Here is a 26,368-nt window from a genome sequence, read left to right as displayed (position 1 = left end):
CCCTCCTATCTCCTGCCTCCATGAGCGAATGTGTGAGACCACGCTGTGCTGAGTGTGTTGGTGCGTGCTCTGTTTTGTGCCCGGTGCTCTCCTGGCAGAGAGCGCAGTGATGCCCCCGTGCCCCTCTCACCCGGAAGGCAGGGTTGGCGCCGAGCTCCAGCAGGCACCTGACAGCTGACACACACAGGTTGGAGGCGGCGATGTGCAGGGGCGTGCCGAAGTTGAAATCGCTGCAGGTGGCATCCACCTCTGTGACAGCACAGACAGGGGTCAGGGGTCAGGGGTCAGGTCGACATCATGACAGTAGGGCTCCACTGCATGGCACTCAGAACTCAGCTGCTTAGATTGCTGGGAGAGGGTATTTAAAGTGTACTTACAGCCTTTGCCAGAACAGGGAGCTCAATAATGCACCGCAGCATGTGCATGTAGCATGTAAGCGTGTTCTGCAGTACCTGTGCATGCATCTCGGCCCATGACATGGTCTGCAGTGCCTGTGTGTGCGTTCTATCTTGCCTGTCATGGTTAGGGCGGGTGTGCGTGTGTGTGTGTTCCATCTTGCCTGTCATGGTTAGGGCGGGTGTGCGTGTGTGTGTGTTCCATCTTGCCTGTCAGGGCTAGGGCTGGTGTGTGTGCGTGTCAGGGCTAGGGCGGGTGTGTGCGTGTCAGGGCTAGGGCGGGTGTGTGCGTGTCAGGGTTAGGGCGGGTGTGTGCGTGTCAGGGCTAGGGCTGGTGTGTGCGTGTCAGGGTTAGGGCGGGTGTGTGCGTGTCAGGGTTAGGGCTGGTGTGTGTGTGTGTCAGGGTTAGGGCTGGTGTGTGCCTGTCTCAGTCCGGGTCCTGTTCTGCGATGCCCGTGTGTAGGCATGTGCGTGCCAGACTCACCCCCGGGCCGGCAGGCCTGCAGCACCACCCGGATGAGCTGGGGGACGTCGAAGTAGGAGGCGTAGTGCAGGGGGCTCATGTTGGTCCAGCGGGAGCGCAGGCAGGGGTCAGCGCCCAGGGACAGCAGCTGACTGGCAAAACTGGCAGCTGTGTCTGCATCTCCTGCAACAGACACACCGACACCTCAGGGACACAGCGCCTGTACCCACTGTCCCACACAGACACACTGACAGACACAGCTCCTGTACCCACTGTCCCATACAGACACGCCGACACCTCAGGGACACAGCTCCTGTACCCACTGTCCCACACAGACACACACACAGCTCCTGTACCCACTGTCCCACACAGACACACACACTGCTCCTGTACCCACTGTCCCACACAGACACACACACTGCTCCTGTACCCACTGTCCCACACACACACACACACAGCTCCTGTACCCACTGTCCCACACAGACACACACACAGCTCCTGTACCCACTGTCCCACACAGACACACACACTGCTCCTGTACTCACTGTCCCACACAGACACACACACAGTGCTCCTGTACCCACTGTCCCACACAGACACACACAGTGCTCCTGTACCCACTGTCCTACACAGACACACACACTGCTCCTGTACCCACTGTCCCACACAGACACACACAGTGCTCCTGTACCCACTGTCCCACACAGACACACACACTGCTCCTGTACCCACTGTCCCACACAGACACACACACTGCTCCTGTACCCACTGTCCCACACAGACACACACACTGCTCCTGTACCCACTGTCCCACACACACACACACACAGCTCCTGTACCCACTGTCCCACACAGACACACACACAGCTCCTGTACCCACTGTCCCACACAGACACACACACACTGCTCCTGTACCCACTGTCCCACACAGACACACACAGCTCCTGTACCCACTGTCCCACACAGACACACACACAGCTCCTGTACCCACTGTCCCACACAGACACACACACACTGCTCCTGTACCCACTGTCCCACACAGACACACACACAGTGCTCCTGTACCCACTGTCCCACACAGACACACTGACAGACACAGCTCCTGTACCCACTGTCCCACACAGACACACACACAGTGCTCCTGTACCCACTGTCCCACACAGACACACACACACTGCTCCTGTACCCACTGTCCCACACAGACACACACACTGCTCCTGTACCCACTGTCCCACACAGACACACACACTGCTCCTGTACCCACTGTCCCACACAGACACACACACAGCTCCTGTACCCACTGTCCCACACACACACACACAGTGCTCCTGTACCCACTGTCCCACACACACACACTGCTCCTGTACCCACTGTCCCACACAGACACACACAGTGCTCCTGTACCCACTGTCCCACACAGACACACACTGCTCCTGTACCCACTGTCCCACACAGACACACACACAGTGCTCCTGTACCCACTGTCCCACACACACACACACAGCTCCTGTACCCACTGTCCCACACAGACACACACACTGCTCCTGTACCCACTGTCCCACACAGACACACACACACTGCTCCTGTACCCACTGTCCCACACAGACACACACACAGCTCCTGTACCCACTGTCCCACACAGACACACACACACTGCTCCTGTACCCACTGTCCCACACAGACACACACACAGCTCCTGTACCCACTGTCCCACACAGACACACACACACAGCTCCTGTACCCACTGTCCCACACAGACACACACACACAGCTCCTGTACCCACTGTCCCACACAGACACACACACACTGCTCCTGTACCCACTGTCCCACACAGACACACTGACACACACAGCTCCTGTACCCACTGTCCCACACAGACACACTGACAGACACAGCTCCTGTACCCACTGTCCCACACAGACACACACACACTGCTCCTGTACCCACTGTCCCACACAGACACACACACTGCTCCTGTACCCACTGTCCCACACAGACACACTGACAGACACAGCTCCTGTACCCACTGTCCCACACAGACACACACACACTGCTCCTGTACCCACTGTCCCACACAGACACACTGACAGACACAGCTCCTGTACCCACTGTCCCACACAGACACACACACTGCTCCTGTACCCACTGTCCCACACAGACACACTGACAGACACAGCTCCTGTACCCACTGTCCCACACAGACACACACACACTGCTCCTGTACCCACTGTCCCACACAGACACACACACTGCTCCTGTACCCACTGTCCCACACAGACACACACAGTGCTCCTGTACCCACTGTCCCACACAGACACACACACTGCTCCTGTACCCACTGTCCCACACAGACACACAGTGCTCCTGTACCCACTGTCCCACACAGACACACACACACTGCTCCTGTACCCACTGTCCCACACAGACACACACACTGCTCCTGTACCCACTGTCCCACACAGACACACACACAGCTCCTGTACCCACTGTCCCACACAGACACACACACACTGCTCCTGTACCCACTGTCCCACACAGACACACACACAGCTCCTGTACCCACTGTCCCACACAGACACACACACACTGCTCCTGTACCCACTGTCCCACACACACACACAGTGCTCCTGTACCCACTGTCCCACACAGACACACACACTGCTCCTGTACCCACTGTCCCACACAGACACACACAGCTCCTGTACCCACTGTCCCACACAGACACACACACTGCTCCTGTACCCACTGTCCCACACAGACACACACACTGCTCCTGTACCCACTGTCCCACACAGACACACACACTGCTCCTGTACCCACTGTCCCACACAGACACACACACTGCTCCTGTACCCACTGTCCCACACAGACACACACAGCTCCTGTACCCACTGTCCCACACAGACACACACACTGCTCCTGTACCCACTGTCCCACACAGACACACACACAGTGCTCCTGTACCCACTGTCCCACAGACACACACACTGCTCCTGTACCCACTGTCCCACACAGACACACACAAAGCTCCTGTACCCACTGTCCCACACAGACACACACACACTGCTCCTGTACCCACTGTCCCACACACACACACACTGCTCCTGTACCCACTGTCCTACACAGACACACACACTGCTCCTGTACCCACTGTCCCACACAGACACACACACAGTGCTCCTGTACCCACTGTCCCACACAGACACACACAGTGCTCCTGTACCCACTGTCCTACACAGACACACACACTGCTCCTGTACCCACTGTCCCACACAGACACACACACTGCTCCTGTACCCACTGTCCCACACAGACACACACACTGCTCCTGTACCCACTGTCCCACACAGACACACACACAGTGCTCCTGTACCCACTGTCCTACACAGACACACACACTGCTCCTGTACCCACTGTCCCACACAGACACACTGACAGACACAGCTCCTGTACCCACTGTCCCACACAGACACACACACAGCTCCTGTACCCACTGTCCCACACAGACACACACACTGCTCCTGTACCCACTGTCCCACACAGACACACACACACTGCTCCTGTACCCACTGTCCCACACAGACACACACACTGCTCCTGTACCCACTGTCCCACACAGACACACACACAGCTCCTGTACCCACTGTCCCACACAGACACACACACTGCTCCTGTACCCACTGTCCCACACAGACACACACACAGCTCCTGTACCCACTGTCCCACACAGACACACACACTGCTCCTGTACCCACTGTCCCACACAGACACACACACACTGCTCCTGTACCCACTGTCCCACACACACACACACAGCTCCTGTACCCACTGTCCCACACAGACACACACACAGCTCCTGTACCCACTGTCCCACACAGACACACACACAGTGCTCCTGTACCCACTGTCCCACACAGACACACACACAGCTCCTGTACCCACTGTCCCACACAGACACACACACTGCTCCTGTACCCACTGTCCCACACAGACACACACACTGCTCCTGTACCCACTGTCCCACACAGACACACACACAGTGCTCCTGTACCCACTGTCCCACACACACACACACAGCTCCTGTACCCACTGTCCCACACAGACACACACACAGCTCCTGTACCCACTGTCCCACACAGACACACACACTGCTCCTGTACCCACTGTCCCACACAGACACACAGTGCTCCTGTACCCACTGTCCCACACAGACACACACAGCTCCTGTACCCACTGTCCCACACAGACACACACACAGCTCCTGTACCCACTGTCCCACACAGACACACACACTGCTCCTGTACCCACTGTCCCACACAGACACACACACTGCTCCTGTACCCACTGTCCCACACAGACACACTGACAGACACAGCTCCTGTACCCACTGTCCCACACAGACACACACACTGCTCCTGTACCCACTGTCCCACACAGACACACTGACAGACACAGCTCCTGTACCCACTGTCCCACACAGACACACACACACTGCTCCTGTACCCACTGTCCCACACAGAGACACACACAGTGCTCCTGTACCCACTGTCCCACACAGACACACTGACAGACACAGCTCCTGTACCCACTGTCCCACACAGACACACTGACAGACACAGCTCCTGTACCCACTGTCCCACACAGACACACACACAGCTCCTGTACCCACTGTCCCACACAGACACACACACTGCTCCTGTACCCACTGTCCCACACAGACACACACACTGCTCCTGTACCCACTGTCCCACACAGACACACACACTGCTCCTGTACCCACTGTCCTACACAGACACACACACTGCTCCTGTACCCACTGTCCCACACAGACACACACACAGTGCTCCTGTACCCACTGTCCCACACAGACACACACACACTGCTCCTGTACCCACTGTCCCACACACACACACACAGCTCCTGTACCCACTGTCCCACACAGACACACACACTGCTCCTGTACCCACTGTCCCACACAGACACACACACTGCTCCTGTACCCACTGTCCCACACAGACACACACACTGCTCCTGTACCCACTGTCCCACACAGACACACACACAGCTCCTGTACCCACTGTCCCACACAGACACACACACACTGCTCCTGTACCCACTGTCCCACACAGAGACACACACAGTGCTCCTGTACCCACTGTCCCACACAGACACACTGACAGACACAGCTCCTGTACCCACTGTCCCACACAGACACACACACTGCTCCTGTACCCACTGTCCCACACAGACACACACACTGCTCCTGTACCCACTGTCCCACACACACACACACAGCTCCTGTACCCACTGTCCCACACAGACACACACACTGCTCCTGTACCCACTGTCCCACACAGACACACACACAGCTCCTGTACCCACTGTCCCACACAGACACACACAGTGCTCCTGTACCCACTGTCCCACACAGACACACACACTGCTCCTGTACCCACTGTCCCACACAGACACACACACAGCTCCTGTACCCACTGTCCCACACAGACACACACACACTGCTCCTGTACCCACTGTCCCACACAGACACACACACAGCTCCTGTACCCACTGTCCCACACAGACACACACACACTGCTCCTGTACCCACTGTCCCACACAGACACACACACACTGCTCCTGTACCCACTGTCCCACACAGACACACACAGCTCCTGTACCCACTGTCCCACACAGACACACACACACTGCTCCTGTACCCACTGTCCCACACAGACACACACACTGCTCCTGTACCCACTGTCCCACACAGACACACACACAGTGCTCCTGTACCCACTGTCCCACACAGACACACTGACAGACACAGCTCCTGTACCCACTGTCCCACACAGACACACACAGCTCCTGTACCCACTGTCCCACACAGACACACACACACTGCTCCTGTACCCACTGTCCCACACAGAGACACACACAGCTCCTGTACCCACTGTCCCACACAGACACACACACACTGCTCCTGTACCCACTGTCCCACAGACACACACACTGCTCCTGTACTCACTGTCCCACACAGACACACACACTGCTCCTGTACTCACTGTCCCACACAGACACACACACAGTGCTCCTGTACCCACTGTCCCACACACACACACTGCTCCTGTACCCACTGTCCCACACAGACACACACAAAGCTCCTGTACCCACTGTCCCACACAGACACACACACTGCTCCTGTACCCACTGTCCCACACACACACACACACTGCTCCTGTACCCACTGTCCCACACAGACACACACAAAGCTCCTGTACCCACTGTCCCACACAGACACACACACTGCTCCTGTACCCACTGTCCCACACACACACACACACTGCTCCTGTACCCACTGTCCCACACAGACACACACAGTGCTCCTGTACCCACTGTCCCACACAGAGACACACACAGCTCCTGTACCCACTGTCCCACACAGACACACACACACTGCTCCTGTACCCACTGTCCCACAGACACACACACTGCTCCTGTACTCACTGTCCCACACAGACACACACACTGCTCCTGTACTCACTGTCCCACACAGACACACACACAGTGCTCCTGTACCCACTGTCCCACACACACACACTGCTCCTGTACCCACTGTCCCACACAGACACACACAAAGCTCCTGTACCCACTGTCCCACACAGACACACACACTGCTCCTGTACCCACTGTCCCACACACACACACACACTGCTCCTGTACCCACTGTCCCACACAGACACACACAGTGCTCCTGTACCCACTGTCCTACACAGACACACACACTGCTCCTGTACCCACTGTCCCACACAGACACACACAGCTCCTGTACCCACTGTCCCACACAGACACACACACACTGCTCCTGTACCCACTGTCCCACAGACACACACACTGCTCCTGTACTCACTGTCCCACACAGAGACACACACAGCTCCTGTACCCACTGTCCCACACAGACACACACACACTGCTCCTGTACCCACTGTCCCACAGACACACACACTGCTCCTGTACTCACTGTCCCACACAGACACACACACAGCTCCTGTACCCACTGTCCCACACAGACACACACACTGCTCCTGTACCCACTGTCCCACACAGACACACACAAAGCTCCTGTACCCACTGTCCCACACAGACACACACACACTGCTCCTGTACCCACTGTCCCACACACACACACACAGCTCCTGTACCCACTGTCCCACACAGACACACACACTGCTCCTGTACCCACTGTCCCACACAGACACACACACTGCTCCTGTACCCACTGTCCCACACAGACACACACACTGCTCCTGTACCCACTGTCCCACACAGACACACACACAGTGCTCCTGTACCCACTGTCCCACACAGACACACTGACAGACACAGCTCCTGTACCCACTGTCCCACACAGACACACACAGCTCCTGTACCCACTGTCCCACACAGACACACACACACTGCTCCTGTACCCACTGTCCCACACAGAGACACACACAGCTCCTGTACCCACTGTCCCACACAGACACACACACACTGCTCCTGTACCCACTGTCCCACAGACACACACACTGCTCCTGTACTCACTGTCCCACACAGACACACACACTGCTCCTGTACTCACTGTCCCACACAGACACACACACAGTGCTCCTGTACCCACTGTCCCACACACACACACTGCTCCTGTACCCACTGTCCCACACAGACACACACAAAGCTCCTGTACCCACTGTCCCACACAGACACACACACTGCTCCTGTACCCACTGTCCCACACACACACACACACTGCTCCTGTACCCACTGTCCCACACAGACACACACAGTGCTCCTGTACCCACTGTCCTACACAGACACACACACTGCTCCTGTACCCACTGTCCCACACAGACACACACAGCTCCTGTACCCACTGTCCCACACAGACACACACACACTGCTCCTGTACCCACTGTCCCACAGACACACACACTGCTCCTGTACTCACTGTCCCACACAGAGACACACACAGCTCCTGTACCCACTGTCCCACACAGACACACACACACTGCTCCTGTACCCACTGTCCCACAGACACACACACTGCTCCTGTACTCACTGTCCCACACAGACACACACACAGCTCCTGTACCCACTGTCCCACACAGACACACACACTGCTCCTGTACCCACTGTCCCACACAGACACACACAAAGCTCCTGTACCCACTGTCCCACACAGACACACACACACTGCTCCTGTACCCACTGTCCCACACACACACACACAGCTCCTGTACCCACTGTCCCACACAGACACACACACTGCTCCTGTACCCACTGTCCCACACAGACACACACACTGCTCCTGTACCCACTGTCCCACACAGACACACACACTGCTCCTGTACCCACTGTCCCACACAGACACACACACAGTGCTCCTGTACCCACTGTCCCACACAGACACACACACTGCTCCTGTACCCACTGTCCCACACAGACACACACACAGCTCCTGTACCCACTGTCCCACACAGACACACACACTGCTCCTGTACCCACTGTCCCACACAGACACACACACTGCTCCTGTACTCACTGTCCCACACAGACACACACACTGCTCCTGTACCCACTGTCCCACACAGACACACACACACTGCTCCTGTACCCACTGTCCCACACAGACACACACACAGTGCTCCTGTACCCACTGTCCCACACAGACACACACACTGCTCCTGTACCCACTGTCCCACACAGACACACACACAGTGCTCCTGTACCCACTGTCCCACACACACACACACAGCTCCTGTACCCACTGTCCCACACAGACACACACACAGCTCCTGTACCCACTGTCCCACACAGACACACACACTGCTCCTGTACCCACTGTCCCACACAGACACACAGTGCTCCTGTACCCACTGTCCCACACAGACACACACAGCTCCTGTACCCACTGTCCCACACAGACACACACACAGCTCCTGTACCCACTGTCCCACACAGACACACACACTGCTCCTGTACCCACTGTCCCACACAGACACACACACTGCTCCTGTACCCACTGTCCCACACAGACACACTGACAGACACAGCTCCTGTACCCACTGTCCCACACAGACACACACACTGCTCCTGTACCCACTGTCCCACACAGACACACTGACAGACACAGCTCCTGTACCCACTGTCCCACACAGACACACACACACTGCTCCTGTACCCACTGTCCCACACAGAGACACACACAGTGCTCCTGTACCCACTGTCCCACACAGACACACTGACAGACACAGCTCCTGTACCCACTGTCCCACACAGACACACTGACAGACACAGCTCCTGTACCCACTGTCCCACACAGACACACACACAGCTCCTGTACCCACTGTCCCACACAGACACACACACTGCTCCTGTACCCACTGTCCCACACAGACACACACACTGCTCCTGTACCCACTGTCCCACACAGACACACACACTGCTCCTGTACCCACTGTCCTACACAGACACACACACTGCTCCTGTACCCACTGTCCCACACAGACACACACACAGTGCTCCTGTACCCACTGTCCCACACAGACACACACACACTGCTCCTGTACCCACTGTCCCACACACACACACACAGCTCCTGTACCCACTGTCCCACACACACACACACAGCTCCTGTACCCACTGTCCCACACAGACACACACACAGCTCCTGTACCCACTGTCCCACACAGACACACACACACTGCTCCTGTACCCACTGTCCCACACAGACACACACACTGCTCCTGTACCCACTGTCCCACACAGACACACACACTGCTCCTGTACCCACTGTCCCACACAGACACACACACAGCTCCTGTACCCACTGTCCCACACAGACACACACACACTGCTCCTGTACCCACTGTCCCACACAGAGACACACACAGTGCTCCTGTACCCACTGTCCCACACAGACACACTGACAGACACAGCTCCTGTACCCACTGTCCCACACAGACACACACACTGCTCCTGTACCCACTGTCCCACACAGACACACACACTGCTCCTGTACCCACTGTCCCACACACACACACACAGCTCCTGTACCCACTGTCCCACACAGACACACACACTGCTCCTGTACCCACTGTCCCACACAGACACACACACAGCTCCTGTACCCACTGTCCCACACAGACACACACAGTGCTCCTGTACCCACTGTCCCACACAGACACACACACTGCTCCTGTACCCACTGTCCCACACAGACACACACACAGCTCCTGTACCCACTGTCCCACACAGACACACACACACTGCTCCTGTACCCACTGTCCCACACAGACACACACACAGCTCCTGTACCCACTGTCCCACACAGACACACACACACTGCTCCTGTACCCACTGTCCCACACAGACACACACACACTGCTCCTGTACCCACTGTCCCACACAGACACACACAGCTCCTGTACCCACTGTCCCACACAGACACACACACACTGCTCCTGTACCCACTGTCCCACACAGAGACACACACAGCTCCTGTACCCACTGTCCCACACAGACACACACACAGCTCCTGTACCCACTGTCCCACACAGACACACACACTGCTCCTGTACCCACTGTCCCACACAGACACACACACACTGCTCCTGTACCCACTGTCCCACAGACACACACACTGCTCCTGTACTCACTGTCCCACACAGACACACACACTGCTCCTGTACTCACTGTCCCACACAGACACACACACAGTGCTCCTGTACCCACTGTCCCACACACACACACTGCTCCTGTACCCACTGTCCCACACAGACACACACAAAGCTCCTGTACCCACTGTCCCACACAGACACACACACTGCTCCTGTACCCACTGTCCCACACAGACACACACACTGCTCCTGTACCCACTGTCCCACACAGACACACACAGTGCTCCTGTACCCACTGTCCTACACAGACACACACACTGCTCCTGTACCCACTGTCCCACACAGACACACACAGCTCCTGTACCCACTGTCCCACACAGACACACACACACTGCTCCTGTACCCACTGTCCCACAGACACACACACTGCTCCTGTACTCACTGTCCCACACAGAGACACACACAGCTCCTGTACCCACTGTCCCACACAGACACACACACACTGCTCCTGTACCCACTGTCCCACAGACACACACACTGCTCCTGTACTCACTGTCCCACACAGACACACACACAGCTCCTGTACCCACTGTCCCACACAGACACACACACAGTGCTCCTGTACCCACTGTCCCACACACACACACTGCTCCTGTACCCACTGTCCCACACAGACACACACACTGCTCCTGTACCCACTGTCCCACACAGACACACACACTGCTCCTGTACCCACTGTCCCACACAGACACACACAAAGCTCCTGTACCCACTGTCCCACACAGACACACACACACTGCTCCTGTACCCACTGTCCCACACACACACACACAGCTCCTGTACCCACTGTCCCACACAGACACACACACTGCTCCTGTACCCACTGTCCCACACAGACACACACACTGCTCCTGTACCCACTGTCCCACACAGACACACACAGTGCTCCTGTACCCACTGTCCCACACAGACACACACACAGTGCTCCTGTACCCACTGTCCCACACAGACACACACACTGCTCCTGTACCCACTGTCCCACACAGACACACACACAGCTCCTGTACCCACTGTCCCACACAGACACACACACTGCTCCTGTACCCACTGTCCCACACAGACACACACACACTGCTCCTGTACCCACTGTCCCACACACACACACACAGCTCCTGTACCCACTGTCCCACACAGACACACACACAGCTCCTGTACCCACTGTCCCACACAGACACACACACAGTGCTCCTGTACCCACTGTCCCACACAGACACACACACTGCTCCTGTACCCACTGTCCCACACAGACACACTGACAGACACAGCTCCTGTACCCACTGTCCCACACAGACACACACACTGCTCCTGTACCCACTGTCCCACACAGACACACAGTGCTCCTGTACCCACTGTCCCACACAGACACACTGACAGACACAGCTCCTGTACCCACTGTCCCACACAGACACACACACACAGCTCCTGTACCCACTGTCCCACACAGACACACACACAGTGCTCCTGTACCCACTGTCCCACACAGACACACACACACTGCTCCTGTACCCACTGTCCCACACAGACACACACACACTGCTCCTGTACCCACTGTCCCACACAGACACACACACACTGCTCCTGTACCCACTGTCCCACACAGACACACACACTGCTCCTGTACCCACTGTCCCACACAGACACACACACAGTGCTCCTGTACCCACTGTCCCACACAGACACACTGACAGACACAGCTCCTGTACCCACTGTCCCACACAGACACACACACTGCTCCTGTACCCACTGTCCCACACAGACACACACACACTGCTCCTGTACCCACTGTCCCACACAGACACACACAGCTCCTGTACCCACTGTCCCACACAGACACACACACAGCTCCTGTACCCACTGTCCCACACAGACACACACACAGCTCCTGTACCCACTGTCCCACACAGACACACACACACTGCTCCTGTACCCACTGTCCCACACAGACACACACACTGCTCCTGTACCCACTGTCCCACACAGACACACACACTGCTCCTGTACCCACTGTCCCACACAGACACACACACTGCTCCTGTACCCACTGTCCCACACAGACACACACACTGCTCCTGTACCCACTGTCCCACACAGACACACACACTGCTCCTGTACCCACTGTCCCACACAGACACACTGACAGACACAGCTCCTGTACCCACTGTCCCACACAGACACACACACTGCTCCTGTACCCACTGTCCCACACAGACACACACACAGTGCTCCTGTACCCACTGTCCCACACAGACACACACACACTGCTCCTGTACCCACTGTCCCACACAGACACACACACACTGCTCCTGTACCCACTGTCCCACACAGACACACACACACAGCTCCTGTACCCACTGTCCCACACAGACACACACAGCTCCTGTACCCACTGTCCCACACAGACACACACAGCTCCTGTACCCACTGTCCCACACAGACACACACACACTGCTCCTGTACCCACTGTCCTACACAGACACACACACTGCTCCTGTACCCACTGTCCCACACAGACACACACACTGCTCCTGTACCCACTGTCCCACACAGACACACACACACTGCTCCTGTACCCACTGTCCCACACAGACACACACACTGCTCCTGTACCCACTGTCCCACACAGACACACACACTGCTCCTGTACCCACTGTCCCACACAGACACACACACTGCTCCTGTACCCACTGTCCCACACAGACACACACACACTGCTCCTGTACCCACTGTCCCACACAGACACACACACTGCTCCTGTACCCACTGTCCCACACGCACAGGTCAACATGCCCCCTCACTGCTCTACAGTCACGTGACCATTGTCCCCTCCCGGAGACGGCCGGGCCGGACTCACCGATTCCCGGCGCCCCTGCCTTGCAGGTGTAATGGAGCAGGGTCATGTCCGTCAGGCCATCCCGGTCGTTCACTCCACAGCCGCGCTTCAGGATCTGCAGGCGGGACACAGGGGAGAGGGGTCAGCATGGACGCAGACTGGGGGTTTGGACAACCTAAAAAGTCTTCATTCATGTCAGAGGTGAGGGGTGGTAGTGTACCCAACTCCAGACTAGGCCTTTGAAAAGGTCTCTGGCACCACTCAGATGGCTGATGGGAAACTGGGCCCTTCCTGGACACACTGACAGCTCTGTTCACTCTGCTGGTTTGTGTTCAAAGAGTGTGGACTTTCTGAAAGCCTCCCGTTATTACCCCTCAGTTGGGCTGTAGTGGCTGTTTTATCCACAGCCACTACAGTCTGTACCCACTCACACAGCTGGGTCTTTACTGGGGCCATCAGAGAGAAGCACCTGGCTCCAGGGTACAACAGCTGTGCCCCAACCAGGATTTGAACCCGCAGAGGGGAGGGAACAGTGTGTCCCTTTGACACAGCGCTCTCTGTGTGATGATGACGAAGCAGCGACCAACCAAGCAGCGATGAGGAGAAAGACAGTGACCAGGCCCAGAGGAAGGAGACTGCACCCACCTCGTTCCCGATCAGGCTGATGTTCTGCTGGACCTGGGGCACCCACTGGCGCAGCACGGCGAACAGCTCCGGCACCGAGGTCCGCGGGTCCAGCAGGATGGCCCGGCACTTCGGCTCGTTCGGGTCGAAGAAGGAGAACTCTGGAGAGGACAGAGCAGCAGGCCAGGTCAGGCTCTGTTCCACCTGTAGATTTCTGAACGTGACGCCATCAAGGCTAGGAGATGCCACAGGGGTAAATATTTAAGTGGCCCAGAGGGTTTGTAATCTAGGAGCCCTGCTGCAACTCAGGAGACACACATCCGGGTCTCCTGTGTCTCTGTGGAGGTCCAGCCCGACACTGTCCTGCCCCTATCACTCTGCTGCTCCTCCTGCGATCAGAGCACAGGCACTGCAGAATCGTCGTGTGATCAGAGCACGAACACCGCAGGATCCTCGTGTGATCACCGCAGGTCTGCGATCAGAGCACGAGCACCGCAGGATCCTCCTGTGATCACCGCAGGTCTGCGATCAGAGCACGTGCACCGCAGGATCCTCCTGTGATCACCGCAGGTCTGCGATCAGAGCACGAGCACCGCAGGATCCTCGTGTGATCACCGCAGGTCTGCGATCAGAGCACGAGCACCGCAGGATCCTCGTGTGATCACCGCAGGTCTGCGATCAGAGCACGAGCACCGCAGGATCCTCGTGTGATCACCGCAGGTCTGCGATCAGAGCACGAGCACCGCAGGATCCTCGTGTGATCACCGCAGGTCTGCGATCAGAGCACGAGCACCGCAGGATCCTCGTGTGATCACCGCAGGTCTGCGATCAGAGCACGAGCACCGCAGGATCCTCGTGTGATCACCGCAGGTCTGCGATCAGAGCACGAGCACCGCAGGATCCTAGTGTGATCACCGCAGGTCTGCGATCAGAGCACGAGCACCGCAGGATCCTCGTGTGATCACTGCAGGTCTGTGATCAGAGCACGTGCACCGCAGGATCCTCGTGTGATCACCGCAGGTCTGTGATCAGAGCACGAGCACCGCAGGATCCTCATGTGATCACGGCAGGTCTGTGATCAGAGCACAAGCACTGTAGCAGCTCCTCACATGATCACTACAGGCTTGCAATCAGATCATCTTTGCTTGATCACGGCAGGCCTATGATCAAGCTATGAGCACTTAGCACTTTGGCCCTAAAAGGGACAGAAAATCAGCTTCCCCAAGCAGCAGAAAACTAAGATTGTAAGAATGTAACCACCAGACACTGGGACAGGCTCAGACTTGGCAGGATCTAGGATAACCTGACAGATGCTTGCATGTTAGGAATACTGTTAATTCCATGGGCACAGAAGTACTGCTGGTGAAAATGAGCACATTCCAGGGTTTTTGTGCTCATTCTGATGTGGCACCTCTCCACTTCAAACTAAAGGAGGCAGCTGTGAAGAGGGCTGGAATCCAGCATCCCCCGTTCTCAGCAGGATGACCCACTTCAAGCCTCAGGAGCTCTTAACCTGCACCTTGCACTAATGAAGGACACCAGCAAGTACCTGCAATTAATTTAATTATTCGATTTCCCCCTGCCTCTGCAGATGTTCCAGTCCAAGGTTACAAGCTTGGTTAACATGGAGAGGACTGGGAGCTGGTAAAACCTGGACTGGACCAGCCTGCGGAGCAAAGACCCATAGACTGGTTCTGTCTGGTTGGGCGTCAGTGTGCTACTCACCGCAGTCCGAGGGCATGGGTGCTGATGCCACCTGGTGAACAGTGGGCCTGTCTGTGCCAGGGGGCGAGCTGCTGAGTCTGTCCAGGGCAGAGTCTCCCTCCGACGACGGATCCCGGACATCTTCCCTTGTCATCTTCCTCACAGCACCTGAGAGGGACACGGGGACACTGAACCTCACTTGAGGACACTGTACCCACTGGGGGGGGACACTGGGACACGTTGGGGTATACACTATCCCACTGGGGACTCACTGAACCACACTGGGGGACACACAGACGCACTGGGACGCTCAGACAGCTTATATACTGTTACAGCTTTGGGTGACTTGAGAAGTCTCTCTCAGATTTTAGATAAGGTTTTAGACATTGGGAAGAGTAAACACATCTAACTCCAAAGGAGAGAGGATGTTTGCTGACGACTGGGGGTCCCTTGAGCAGAAACAATAGTAAAGTTGATCTTGGTATTCCTAGGCAAGTTGTGGATTAATGATCGCAAAGGAGCAGGGCAGAAAGACACAGTATATGTTCACCTTAAGAGCACAGGAGGAGAGAGAAGACCAGGGGGAAGAGGAGAAACAAGGGGAGCAGAGAGAAGAGAGAGGAGCTGGAACTTGAGGCTTGCGCCAAGCGAGAGCCCCTACTTCATGATCAACCAAATCAAAACTGACTGGAGCTAAGTATATGAACCCTGTTAGAACGTGCTATTCTGTGTTTTTTAGGGAACTTGGGTTTCCTGGGTAAAAGATACCTCAGTTAGAAACATCTTTCCTGATAAGGGGGCATTTTATGGATATGGATATAGGCTCCTATTTATTTTGGGGCATCCACAGAGAGAGATAGGTTTAACTGCAGGTTGCTCTGTATTTAGTTAGAAGGCAGCTCATCTCTTGTGTGGCCTCGACAGGCATACTAAGGGTTTAGTGCTTAGTAGCGGTCTGGGGTTTTCTGGGTGACCAGAATGTTTGGCCTCTGAAACGCCTTGTCTGTAAAGAATGTGTTTAAAGCAACATGTTTTGTTGTGTGTTGTGTCATTGTTTGAAAATATCTGTCCAGCCCCACCCGTAACAATAGAATGTAACTTGGCGTGTTGTATGTTTTGTGTCTCGTGTAGGTTATTGCAATAAATATTTGTTTAAACCAAGTGTCTCTGGATTATTACTCCTCGACAAAGCTGTGTCAGAGATGGAAGAATTCACGTGCCTCTGGTTGTACCGGCCGCTCGCATACAGAAATCACTTACAAGTCGGGGATTATAAATAATTATTTCACCGCTCGGTCAATTCCTGATTTTCACCAGTTTTGTAACAATATAAACATCGTAACGCGAGCGATGGTTTAAATCTTGGGGTGCAACGGGGCTCCTGACATCCATACTCCACACGCCAACAGCAGGGGGCGCACCTCCCATCTCAAAGCGAACACCAGCGTGGCTCGCAGTCACTGGACAACATCACCCCTAACTCAACACGGGACCCCTGACACAACACCCAGCCTTGAGCCCTGCGCGTCCCACAACTCCGAGGCAGTGCCAGCAGGCCAGGCCAGGGCAGGGCAGCTCCTCTCTTGACATGAGAGCGACGTGATCATGACAGGGCTCCCGGGCAGCAGCAGCAGCAGCCCCGGCCCCCCTCACTCAGGAGGGATGCGCTCTGTTCCTGCAGCACACGAAGCAGGACAAACTGGAGTCCTCGCAGAGCGACCGGCGGGACGCTCGGGGCCCCACGCCAGGAGGGGACGACCGGGGGGGACACGGTCCAGGTCATGCCAGTACAGCTCTCTGAGCCCGAGAGAAGGAATGAGAGAGCGAGGGAGAGGAAGTTTAACACAGGGCTCCGCTTCTCTATCGTTCCGGTCATGTCAATATTAGCTGACGGATCAGCAGACAGAGCTGTCTTGATCCCAGAGTCCCGCCGCTCCTCCTGTTCTTCCACAGTCTGCGAACAGCTGCGCGGTCACCTGGCCTGCGAGAGGGGAGGGTGCAGGAGAAGGACGAGAGAGAGGAGGAGGAGGAGGAGGGGGGGGGGGGGGGGGAGGACAGCCCCCATCGTAAAGCACTTCACTGTCAGAGACCAGCACAAAGATACACAAATCCTGCAGCACACACACTCCACAGACGCAGATATATTTTATTTTACTTCTATTTTTTGTCTTGTTCCATGTTAATTTTATTTTATTTGCTTTGGCAACACTGATTGTACCCATTGGTCATGCTAATAAAGCACCTTGAATTGAATTGAATATATTACAGCCACCGGCCCGCGACCGGCAGGGCAGGACGCTCAGGGCTCAAGACGGGCAGAGCGCCCCCAGAGTCGGGCCCCCCTCAGCGCAATAACCGCACAGTGCTTATTTACCTGGCGGGGCAAGGCCAGCCACCAGGCGAAACGGGGGTTTGTGAGCAGACCAATCTGGGCACCTCCCAGCACCCCGGATCCCCCAGAGCACCGTGGGGAACTTCGGGAGCCTCAGGAGGCCTTGGTCTCCGTCTGACACGAGCAGGGCTCGACACACACCTCTGCCAGGCTGCCCCGGGAGCAACACCACAGCGAGGCGCCGACAGCTATCCCACAATGACCCGGGTAAAGCACCGCCCAGAGAAGAGAGCGTCCCGGCAGCAGAGAGCAGACAACAGCACCGGGCAGGGCGAGCGGGTCAGAGAGAGGACACGGGGAGGAGGCAGGGTGAGAGGCAACAGACACAGGCAGAGACAAGCGGGAGTCAGGCGGTCTCACTCACGGTCACCGTCGCCCGGGGAGAGCTCAGGAGTGGCCGCTGGGTCCCCCATGCCAAGTGACCAGAACAGGGAGAGGCGGAAAACGGGACAGCACCTCCTCTCTCTCCTGCTCCACTGTGATCCCCAGCCAGCGGGCTGGCTATTTACAGCTCAGGCAGCCCGTGCCGGCCTTCTCCCACTCCCTCGTCACATTCTCCTGTCAATCTACACGTCTGTGCACCACAGCACACGCGCAGGCCTGGCCACAGACGCAGAGCACCGGCACTGAGCCCCTGAGGCGGGGGGGCACGCTCGCTGCTCGTACAGGGGGGGCAGTGTCCGGGCTGTAGTGTGCAAGACACTAGCTCCTGCCATCTCTAGCAAAAGGTCAGGCATGTGAGCCGAGCTAAAAATACACTCATTTTACAGTGCCCAGGACACAGGCACCACTCTCCACACACACTGGAGATCAATAGACAGGCGGCACAGTGCCCAGGACACAGGCACCACTCTCTACACACACTGGAGATCAATAGACAGGCGGCACAGTGCCCAGGACACAGGCACCACTCTCCACACACACTGGAGATCAATAGACAGGCGGCACAGTGCCCAGGACACAGGCACCACTCTCTACACACACTGGAGATCAATATACAGGCGGCACAGTGCCCAGGACACAGGCACCACTCTCTACACACACAGGAGATCAATATACAGGTGGCACAGTGCCCAAGACACAGGCACCACTCTCTACACACACAGGAGATCAATATACAGGCAGCACAGTGCCCAGGACACAGGCACCACTCCTTACACACACAGGAGATCGATATACAGGAGGCACAGTGCCCAGGACACAGGCACCACTCTCTACACACACAGGAGATCAATATACAGGCGGCACAGTGCCCAGGACACAGGCACCACTCTCTACACACACTGGAGATCAATATACAGGCACCAGTCTCTACACAAACTGGAGATCAATAGACAGGCGGCACAGTGCCCAGGACACAGGCACCAGTCTCTACACACACTGGAGATCAATAGACAGGCGGCACAGTGCCCAGGACACAGGCACCACTCTCTACACACACAGGAGATCAATATACAGGCGGCACAGTGCCCAGGACACAGGCACCACTCCTTACACACACAGGAGATCGATATACAGGAGGCACAGTGCCCAGGACACAGGCACCACTCTCTACACACACAGGAGATCAATATACAGGCGCCACAGTGCCCAGGACACAGGCACCACTCTCTACACACACAGGAGATCAATATACAGGCGCCACAGTGCCCAGGACACAGGCACCACTCCTTACACACACAGGAGATCAATATACAGGCACCAGTCTCTACACAAACTGGAGATCAATAGACAGGCGGCACAGTGCCCAGGACACAGGCACCACTCTCTACACACACTGGAGATCAATAGACGGGCGGCACAGTGCCCAGGACACAGGCACCACTCTCTACACACACTGGAGATCAATATACAGGCGGCACAGTGCCCAGGACACAGGCACCACTCTCTACACACACAGGAGATCAATAGACAGGCGGCACAGTGCCCAGGACACAGGCACCACTCTCTACACACACAGGAGATCAATATACAGGCGGCACAGTGCCCAGGACACAGGCACCACTCTCTACACACACAGGAGATCAATATACAGGCGGCACAGTGCCCAGGACACAGGCACCACTCTCTACACACACAGGAGATCGATATACAGGCAGCACAGTGCCCAGGACACAGGCACCACTCTCTACACACACTGGAGATCAATATACAGGCGGCACAGTGCCCAGGACACAGGCACCACTCTCTAGAAGCAGGAACATCTCACCTGCGTTGTGACTGGTAGCTCAGGGCCGTACAGGTCCTCTCCTTACAGGCCACAGTTTTCTATCATCTAAGCTCTTAACCACATAACATCATCGTTCTCCTTTACTACAGCACACAATCTTCAGAAAGCAAACAGGAAAATCCAAACCCACAATACACAACAACAAAGAGATTCAAAACCAGTCAGACAGGATCGCTGTCACCAGCACAATGAACAATTACAATGAAAGCCCAGCCCTGGGGGCACCTCTGGAGGACCCCAACACCTCCATACCCAGCCCGGACTGGACCGGACCCTGAACCCCTCCCCCTGCCTGACCCGAGACTGACAGAGACGAGCACATCCGCTCAAGTCCTCCTGTCCGCGACACAGCCCCCGTGCCAAACACATGGAGTAATTCAGGCAGAGCGCCAGAGTGAGCGACGTGCCCGGCTCCTGGTGAGAACGCCCCAGCCACACGCCTGTGCTCCACACCGGGGACAGCTTACTTTTCTTGTGAAGATGCCTCAGCATCGCGGGACCCTGCGGCAGGAGAGCCCTTCACAGCCGCCTGATCTCCTCCACAGCCACACGCCAAGGGAAAACAGGACGCCCATCAGGACAGTCAGGTTTACTTTGTAACCAAATCGGGTGCTGTCTGCAACACTGGAACAGTCCAGCTGCGCAGAGCCTCGTGCAGGAGACCAGCAGCTCAGAGACACTGCCAGAGCAGTCCAGCTGCGCAGAGCCTCGTGCAGGAGAACAGCAGCTCAGAGACACTGTCAGAGCAGTCCAGCTGCACAGAGCCTCGTGCAGGAGAACAGCAGCTCAGAGAGACTGCCAGAGCAGTCCAGCTGCACAGAGCCTCGTGCAGGAGAACAGCAGCTCAGAGAGACTGCCAGAGCAGTCCAGCTGCGCAGAGCCTCGTGCAGGAGAACAGCAGCTCAGAGACACACTGCCAGAGCAGTCCAGCTGCGCAGAGCCTCGTGCAGGAGAAGAGCAGCTCAGAGACACTGTCAGAGCAGTCCAGCTGCACAGAGCCTCGTGCAAGAGAACAGCAGCTCAGAGACACACTGCCAGAGCAGTCCAGCTGCGCAGAGCCTCGTGCAGGAGAACAGCAGCTCAGAGACACACTGCCAGAGCAGTCCAGCTGCGCAGAGCCTCGTGCAGGAGAAGAGCAGCTCAGAGACACTGTCAGAGCAGTCCAGCTGCACAGAGCCTCGTGCAAGAGAACAGCAGCTCAGAGACACACTGCCAGAGCAGTCCAGCTGCGCAGAGCCTCGTGCAGGAGAACAGCAGCTCAGAGACACTGTCAGAGCAGTCCAGCTGCGCAGAGCCTCGTGCAGGAGAACAGCAGCTCAGAGACACACTGCCAGAGCAGTCCAGCTGCACAGAGCCTCGTGCAAGAGAACAGCAGCTCAGAGACACACTGCCAGAGCAGTCCAGCTGCGCAGAGCCTCGTGCAGGAGAACAGCAGCTCAGAGACACTGTCAGAGCAGTCCAGCTGCACAGAGCCTCGTGCAGGAGAACAGCAGCTCAGAGACACACTGTCAGAGCAGTCCAGCTGCGCAGAGCCTCGTGCAGGAGAACAGCAGCTCAGAGACACACTGTCAGTGCAGTCCAGCTGCGCAGAGCCTCATGCAGGAAAACAGCAGCTCAGAGAGACACTGCCAGAGCAGTCGAGCTGCGCAGAGCCTCGTGCAGGAGAACAGCAGCTCAGAGACACACTGTCAGAGCAGTCCAGCTGCGCAGAGCCTCGTGCAGGAGAACAGCAGCTCAGAGAGACACTGCCAGAGCAGTCCAGGTGCACAGAGCCTCGTGCAGGAGAACAGCAGCTCAGAGAGACACTGCCAGAGCAGTCCAGGTGCACAGAGCCTCGTGCAGGAGAACAGCAGCTCAGAGACACTGCCTGCTCCCGAGAGAGAGAGAGGGACACACATGCAAACAAGCAGCAACTCTGGGGACACAAAAATCCACACACACTTGGACACACCCAGGGACACAAATGCACTAGTACACACCCAGAACACACACGAATGCGACCGTCGGCACACATGGGCAGCCAAATAAAGAAACCCACACACACAGACCGACAAATAAACACAAGGACACAGACTCACAGACACAGAGCGACACACTAACTCAGGCATACACGCAGACACACAGGGAGAGTATCTCACAACAGCTGTGCCCTGCGAGAGATCGGGCCGGTCCAGTCACAAACCAATCACCCCCTCTGCACAAGACTGGCATTAAGATTATTTTTAATCATGCATTTTTATGATGCATTTCAACCTTTGTTAAATATTTTGTGTTTGAATATATTTTGTTCTTCTTACGTGTACATGTATTTCCCGACAATTTCTCCTTAAAACTCATCAATTTAGTTAAACTATTTTTCTCCTTGATAGACAGGTAGGTTACGTCATTAGCTCAGCAGTACTGCACTCGCGCCTGTGTAATTAAAAAGCAATTTCGAGAGAGGAGTGCTTGAGACACTTTAAATAATCATTATATGCAGCTATAATGCAAGCACGATCTTACCCGGTCCGGCTAGGCACAGCTCTCAAGCCACTGCGATGCCGCTATGAGTGATCCGGACCCGGCTGGCCGGACCTTGAGATCAGTAACCGGATTATCAGCGCGGCGGCCAGCCGGCCCACGCGCAGCACTTGTTTAGCGGCACGCCCCCCTCGCGCAAACAAATCCTGACAGACAGCACGGCAGGCCAATCAGACAGCGCTGCAGGGTGCGTGGTCTGCTCCAGCCAATCGCAGGAGCCACAGAGCGGCCAAAGGGGGCGTGTGCAGCGCGGTTAACCTTTAAGGGGAGATGCATCAAGTTGCAAGTTTTTTTTATCGCTCTGGTGAGGAAAAACGTGTGACCAAACAGAACGCAACTTTATTTTGTACATCACGTATTTAAAATGATCGAGCAGTGCAGGGGGCTTTTCCCCGCACCGAACAACAAGCCCTGGGCTCTCAGGAATGTTTAATCACTCACAACTGATCCTACTTCTGAATAACAACCGACCTCGCTCGCACCAGCGCCAAATTCCAGCTAGCGAATCGTGACCTACAGTAGATTGCAGGTGCGTCGCTGCCCCGCTCACTCTCCGGCACCAGGAATAACCCGACCTCACAGCCGACAGAACTAGCACAGCAAAATCCCAACTTTACAGCGCCCCTACTCAAATAGCAGGCTCTCCGCCTGCAGCACATTTTTATTCACAACCCACCTGTGTTTGCTGACAAACCTGCGCTCCTAGCTTTAAACCGGCGAACAGCCTCCATTTGAAGATGCGTTAAATGGGAATTAAGCTTACCGGCGACACGATAAAATAAACAGCTAAATATTGCAAACATGCACGCAGTCACTACTATTAGTCGTTAAATGATTACCTCTGTCTGCAGCCGCTTCCTAGCTGTCGTCTCAGGTAGGCTCGGTGCAGACGCCGGAAACCATGTTGCTCTGCACGAATTAAATGTTATTACAGACACCGCAAAACGACCACAAGACCGCTTCCGAGCGGCGCTGTGACGTCAGAGCGCGCGTCCACGGCACCAACGAGGGGGGGGGGCTGCCCGCAGGAGCGCGCCCCGCTAGACGAACGAGGTTAATAGGGAAAGGCTCTGTCAGGTAGCGGTGTTAGTATAGTTACATTCGTTTAAACTTTTTTTTATTCCTTTTAAGACCAGAAATGCATTTTTCTTTCAACTGAGTCGATGTGTAACTCATATACCACCTTTTCCATGAAGAGCTATATCTACCCTGCGGATCACAACTGGGAACCCACTGAAGCTCAGCAGGTGTGAGCCTGGCCAGTACCTGGATGGGAGACCTGCTGGGAAAAACTAAGGTTGCTGCTGGAAGAGGTGTTAGTGAGGCCAGCAGGGGGCGCTCACCCTGCAGTCTGTGTGGGTCCTAATGCCCCAGTATGGTGATGGGGACACCATACTGTAAAAAGGCACCGTCCTTCATATGAGATATAAAACCGAGGTCCCTACTCTCTGTGGTCATTAAAAATCCCAGGGCATTTCTCAAAAAGCCAAATGCCCCTTTGACCTTTACCAGTCTTGGCCTCCTAATAATCCCCATCTCTGAACTGGCTTCATTACTCTGCTCTCCTCCCCACTGATGGCTGATGTGTGGTGAGCGTTCTGGCGCAATATGGCTGCCGGTGCCTCATCCAGGTGGGGCTGCACACTGGTGGTGGTGGAGGGAGTCCCCATTACCTGTAAAGCGCTTTTGAGTGGAGTGTCCAGAAAAGCTCTATATAAGAGAAAGGATTTATTGTTATTATTAAGTGCACCGTCTCAAAGATCTGGGTACTGTCTGGCTGCAGGGCAACAGCAAGGCTGGAGTGAATGCTTGGTGAGGCTCATTGTTAACTTTTCCCTTTGAGAGCTCAGAGGAATCGGCTTCAACTGCACAACCGGATAGCACGTTCCACGCACCCACTACTCTTAGTGTAAAGGGTGCCCAGCCCCTGTCCTGGGAGTGTCTAATGCTCCAGTACGTGAAGAGCTGGGGAAGCTATTAAACCGGTCCTGTTAAGGCAGTCAGCAGCTGTTTTAACTCATTAAGACCTAAGCTGAAATGAAACCCTACTGTCCTCCAAGGACCAGGATTAAAGACACAGCCCAGGTGTACAGAGTGATTTCAGTCCCAAATGGCCATCCTGCTGAACTGAAATTGATTTGTGATGGTTTTTCTTTTATTTCGAAGGTTCCGAAGTAGCTCCTGGACTGTACACAGAGCTCGACCAGTGACTGAGGAGCAGAAGCTGTCTGTCTTGTGTCCTCCCCTTGAGACACTCCCAGCAGGACTGGCCGCCCTGCTTCCTGAGTCTTCCCCAGCCTGTCCAGCAGTCAGCTGACCCCCACATTCCTACAGCCTGCGCGATAGTCTCACTGTCAGCGGCTACAGGGTCCGCTGGTCTCACTCTCGTCAGGGTGGTCATTTCCCTGCTCAGGGCCTTGGCCTGGAACCTGGAGGGCTGCAGGTTCAAAGCCCAGGTGAGACACAGCTGTTGCACCCTTGAGCGAGATACTGT

General features: G+C 55.8%; 1 protein-coding gene across 9 annotated transcripts in view; it reads right to left on the bottom strand.

Moving 5' to 3' along the window:
* LOC148675063 (CAP-Gly domain-containing linker protein 4) overlaps positions 1-24,860 on the bottom strand; it is a 41,291-nt gene extending 16,431 nt beyond the window's left edge. For 4 of the 9 annotated variants that reach the window (XM_088625992.1, XM_088625998.1, XM_088626001.1 and 1 more), the window contains exons 1-6: positions 24,551-24,692; positions 16,754-16,900; positions 15,050-15,189; positions 14,426-14,519; positions 880-1,041; positions 131-249 (exon numbers count right to left, since the gene is read on the bottom strand). In XM_088625992.1, the coding sequence (XP_088482118.1) occupies positions 131-249; positions 880-1,041; positions 14,426-14,519; positions 15,050-15,189; positions 16,754-16,900; positions 24,551-24,677 (789 nt within the window). In that variant the 5' untranslated portion in view covers positions 24,678-24,692. Of the gene's footprint in view, positions 1-130; positions 250-879; positions 1,042-14,425; positions 14,520-15,049; positions 15,190-16,753; positions 16,901-19,488; positions 20,184-21,821; positions 21,959-23,856; positions 24,456-24,550; positions 24,693-24,713 lie in introns of those variants that run through there. The other 5 variants (XM_088625996.1, XM_088625994.1, XM_088625997.1 and 2 more) reach the window with 5 other exon arrangements.
* Between the last annotated feature and the right edge of the window lie 1,508 nt (positions 24,861-26,368).

Source organism: Lepisosteus platostomus, chromosome 3 (assembly GCF_059453375.1).
Source record: "Lepisosteus platostomus isolate fLepPlt1 chromosome 3, fLepPlt1.hap1, whole genome shotgun sequence".
NCBI classification, from domain to species: domain Eukaryota; kingdom Metazoa; phylum Chordata; class Actinopteri; order Semionotiformes; family Lepisosteidae; genus Lepisosteus; species Lepisosteus platostomus.
The sequence above is the reverse complement of the archived record's forward strand: the minus strand, read 5'-3'. Positions and strand labels throughout refer to the sequence as shown.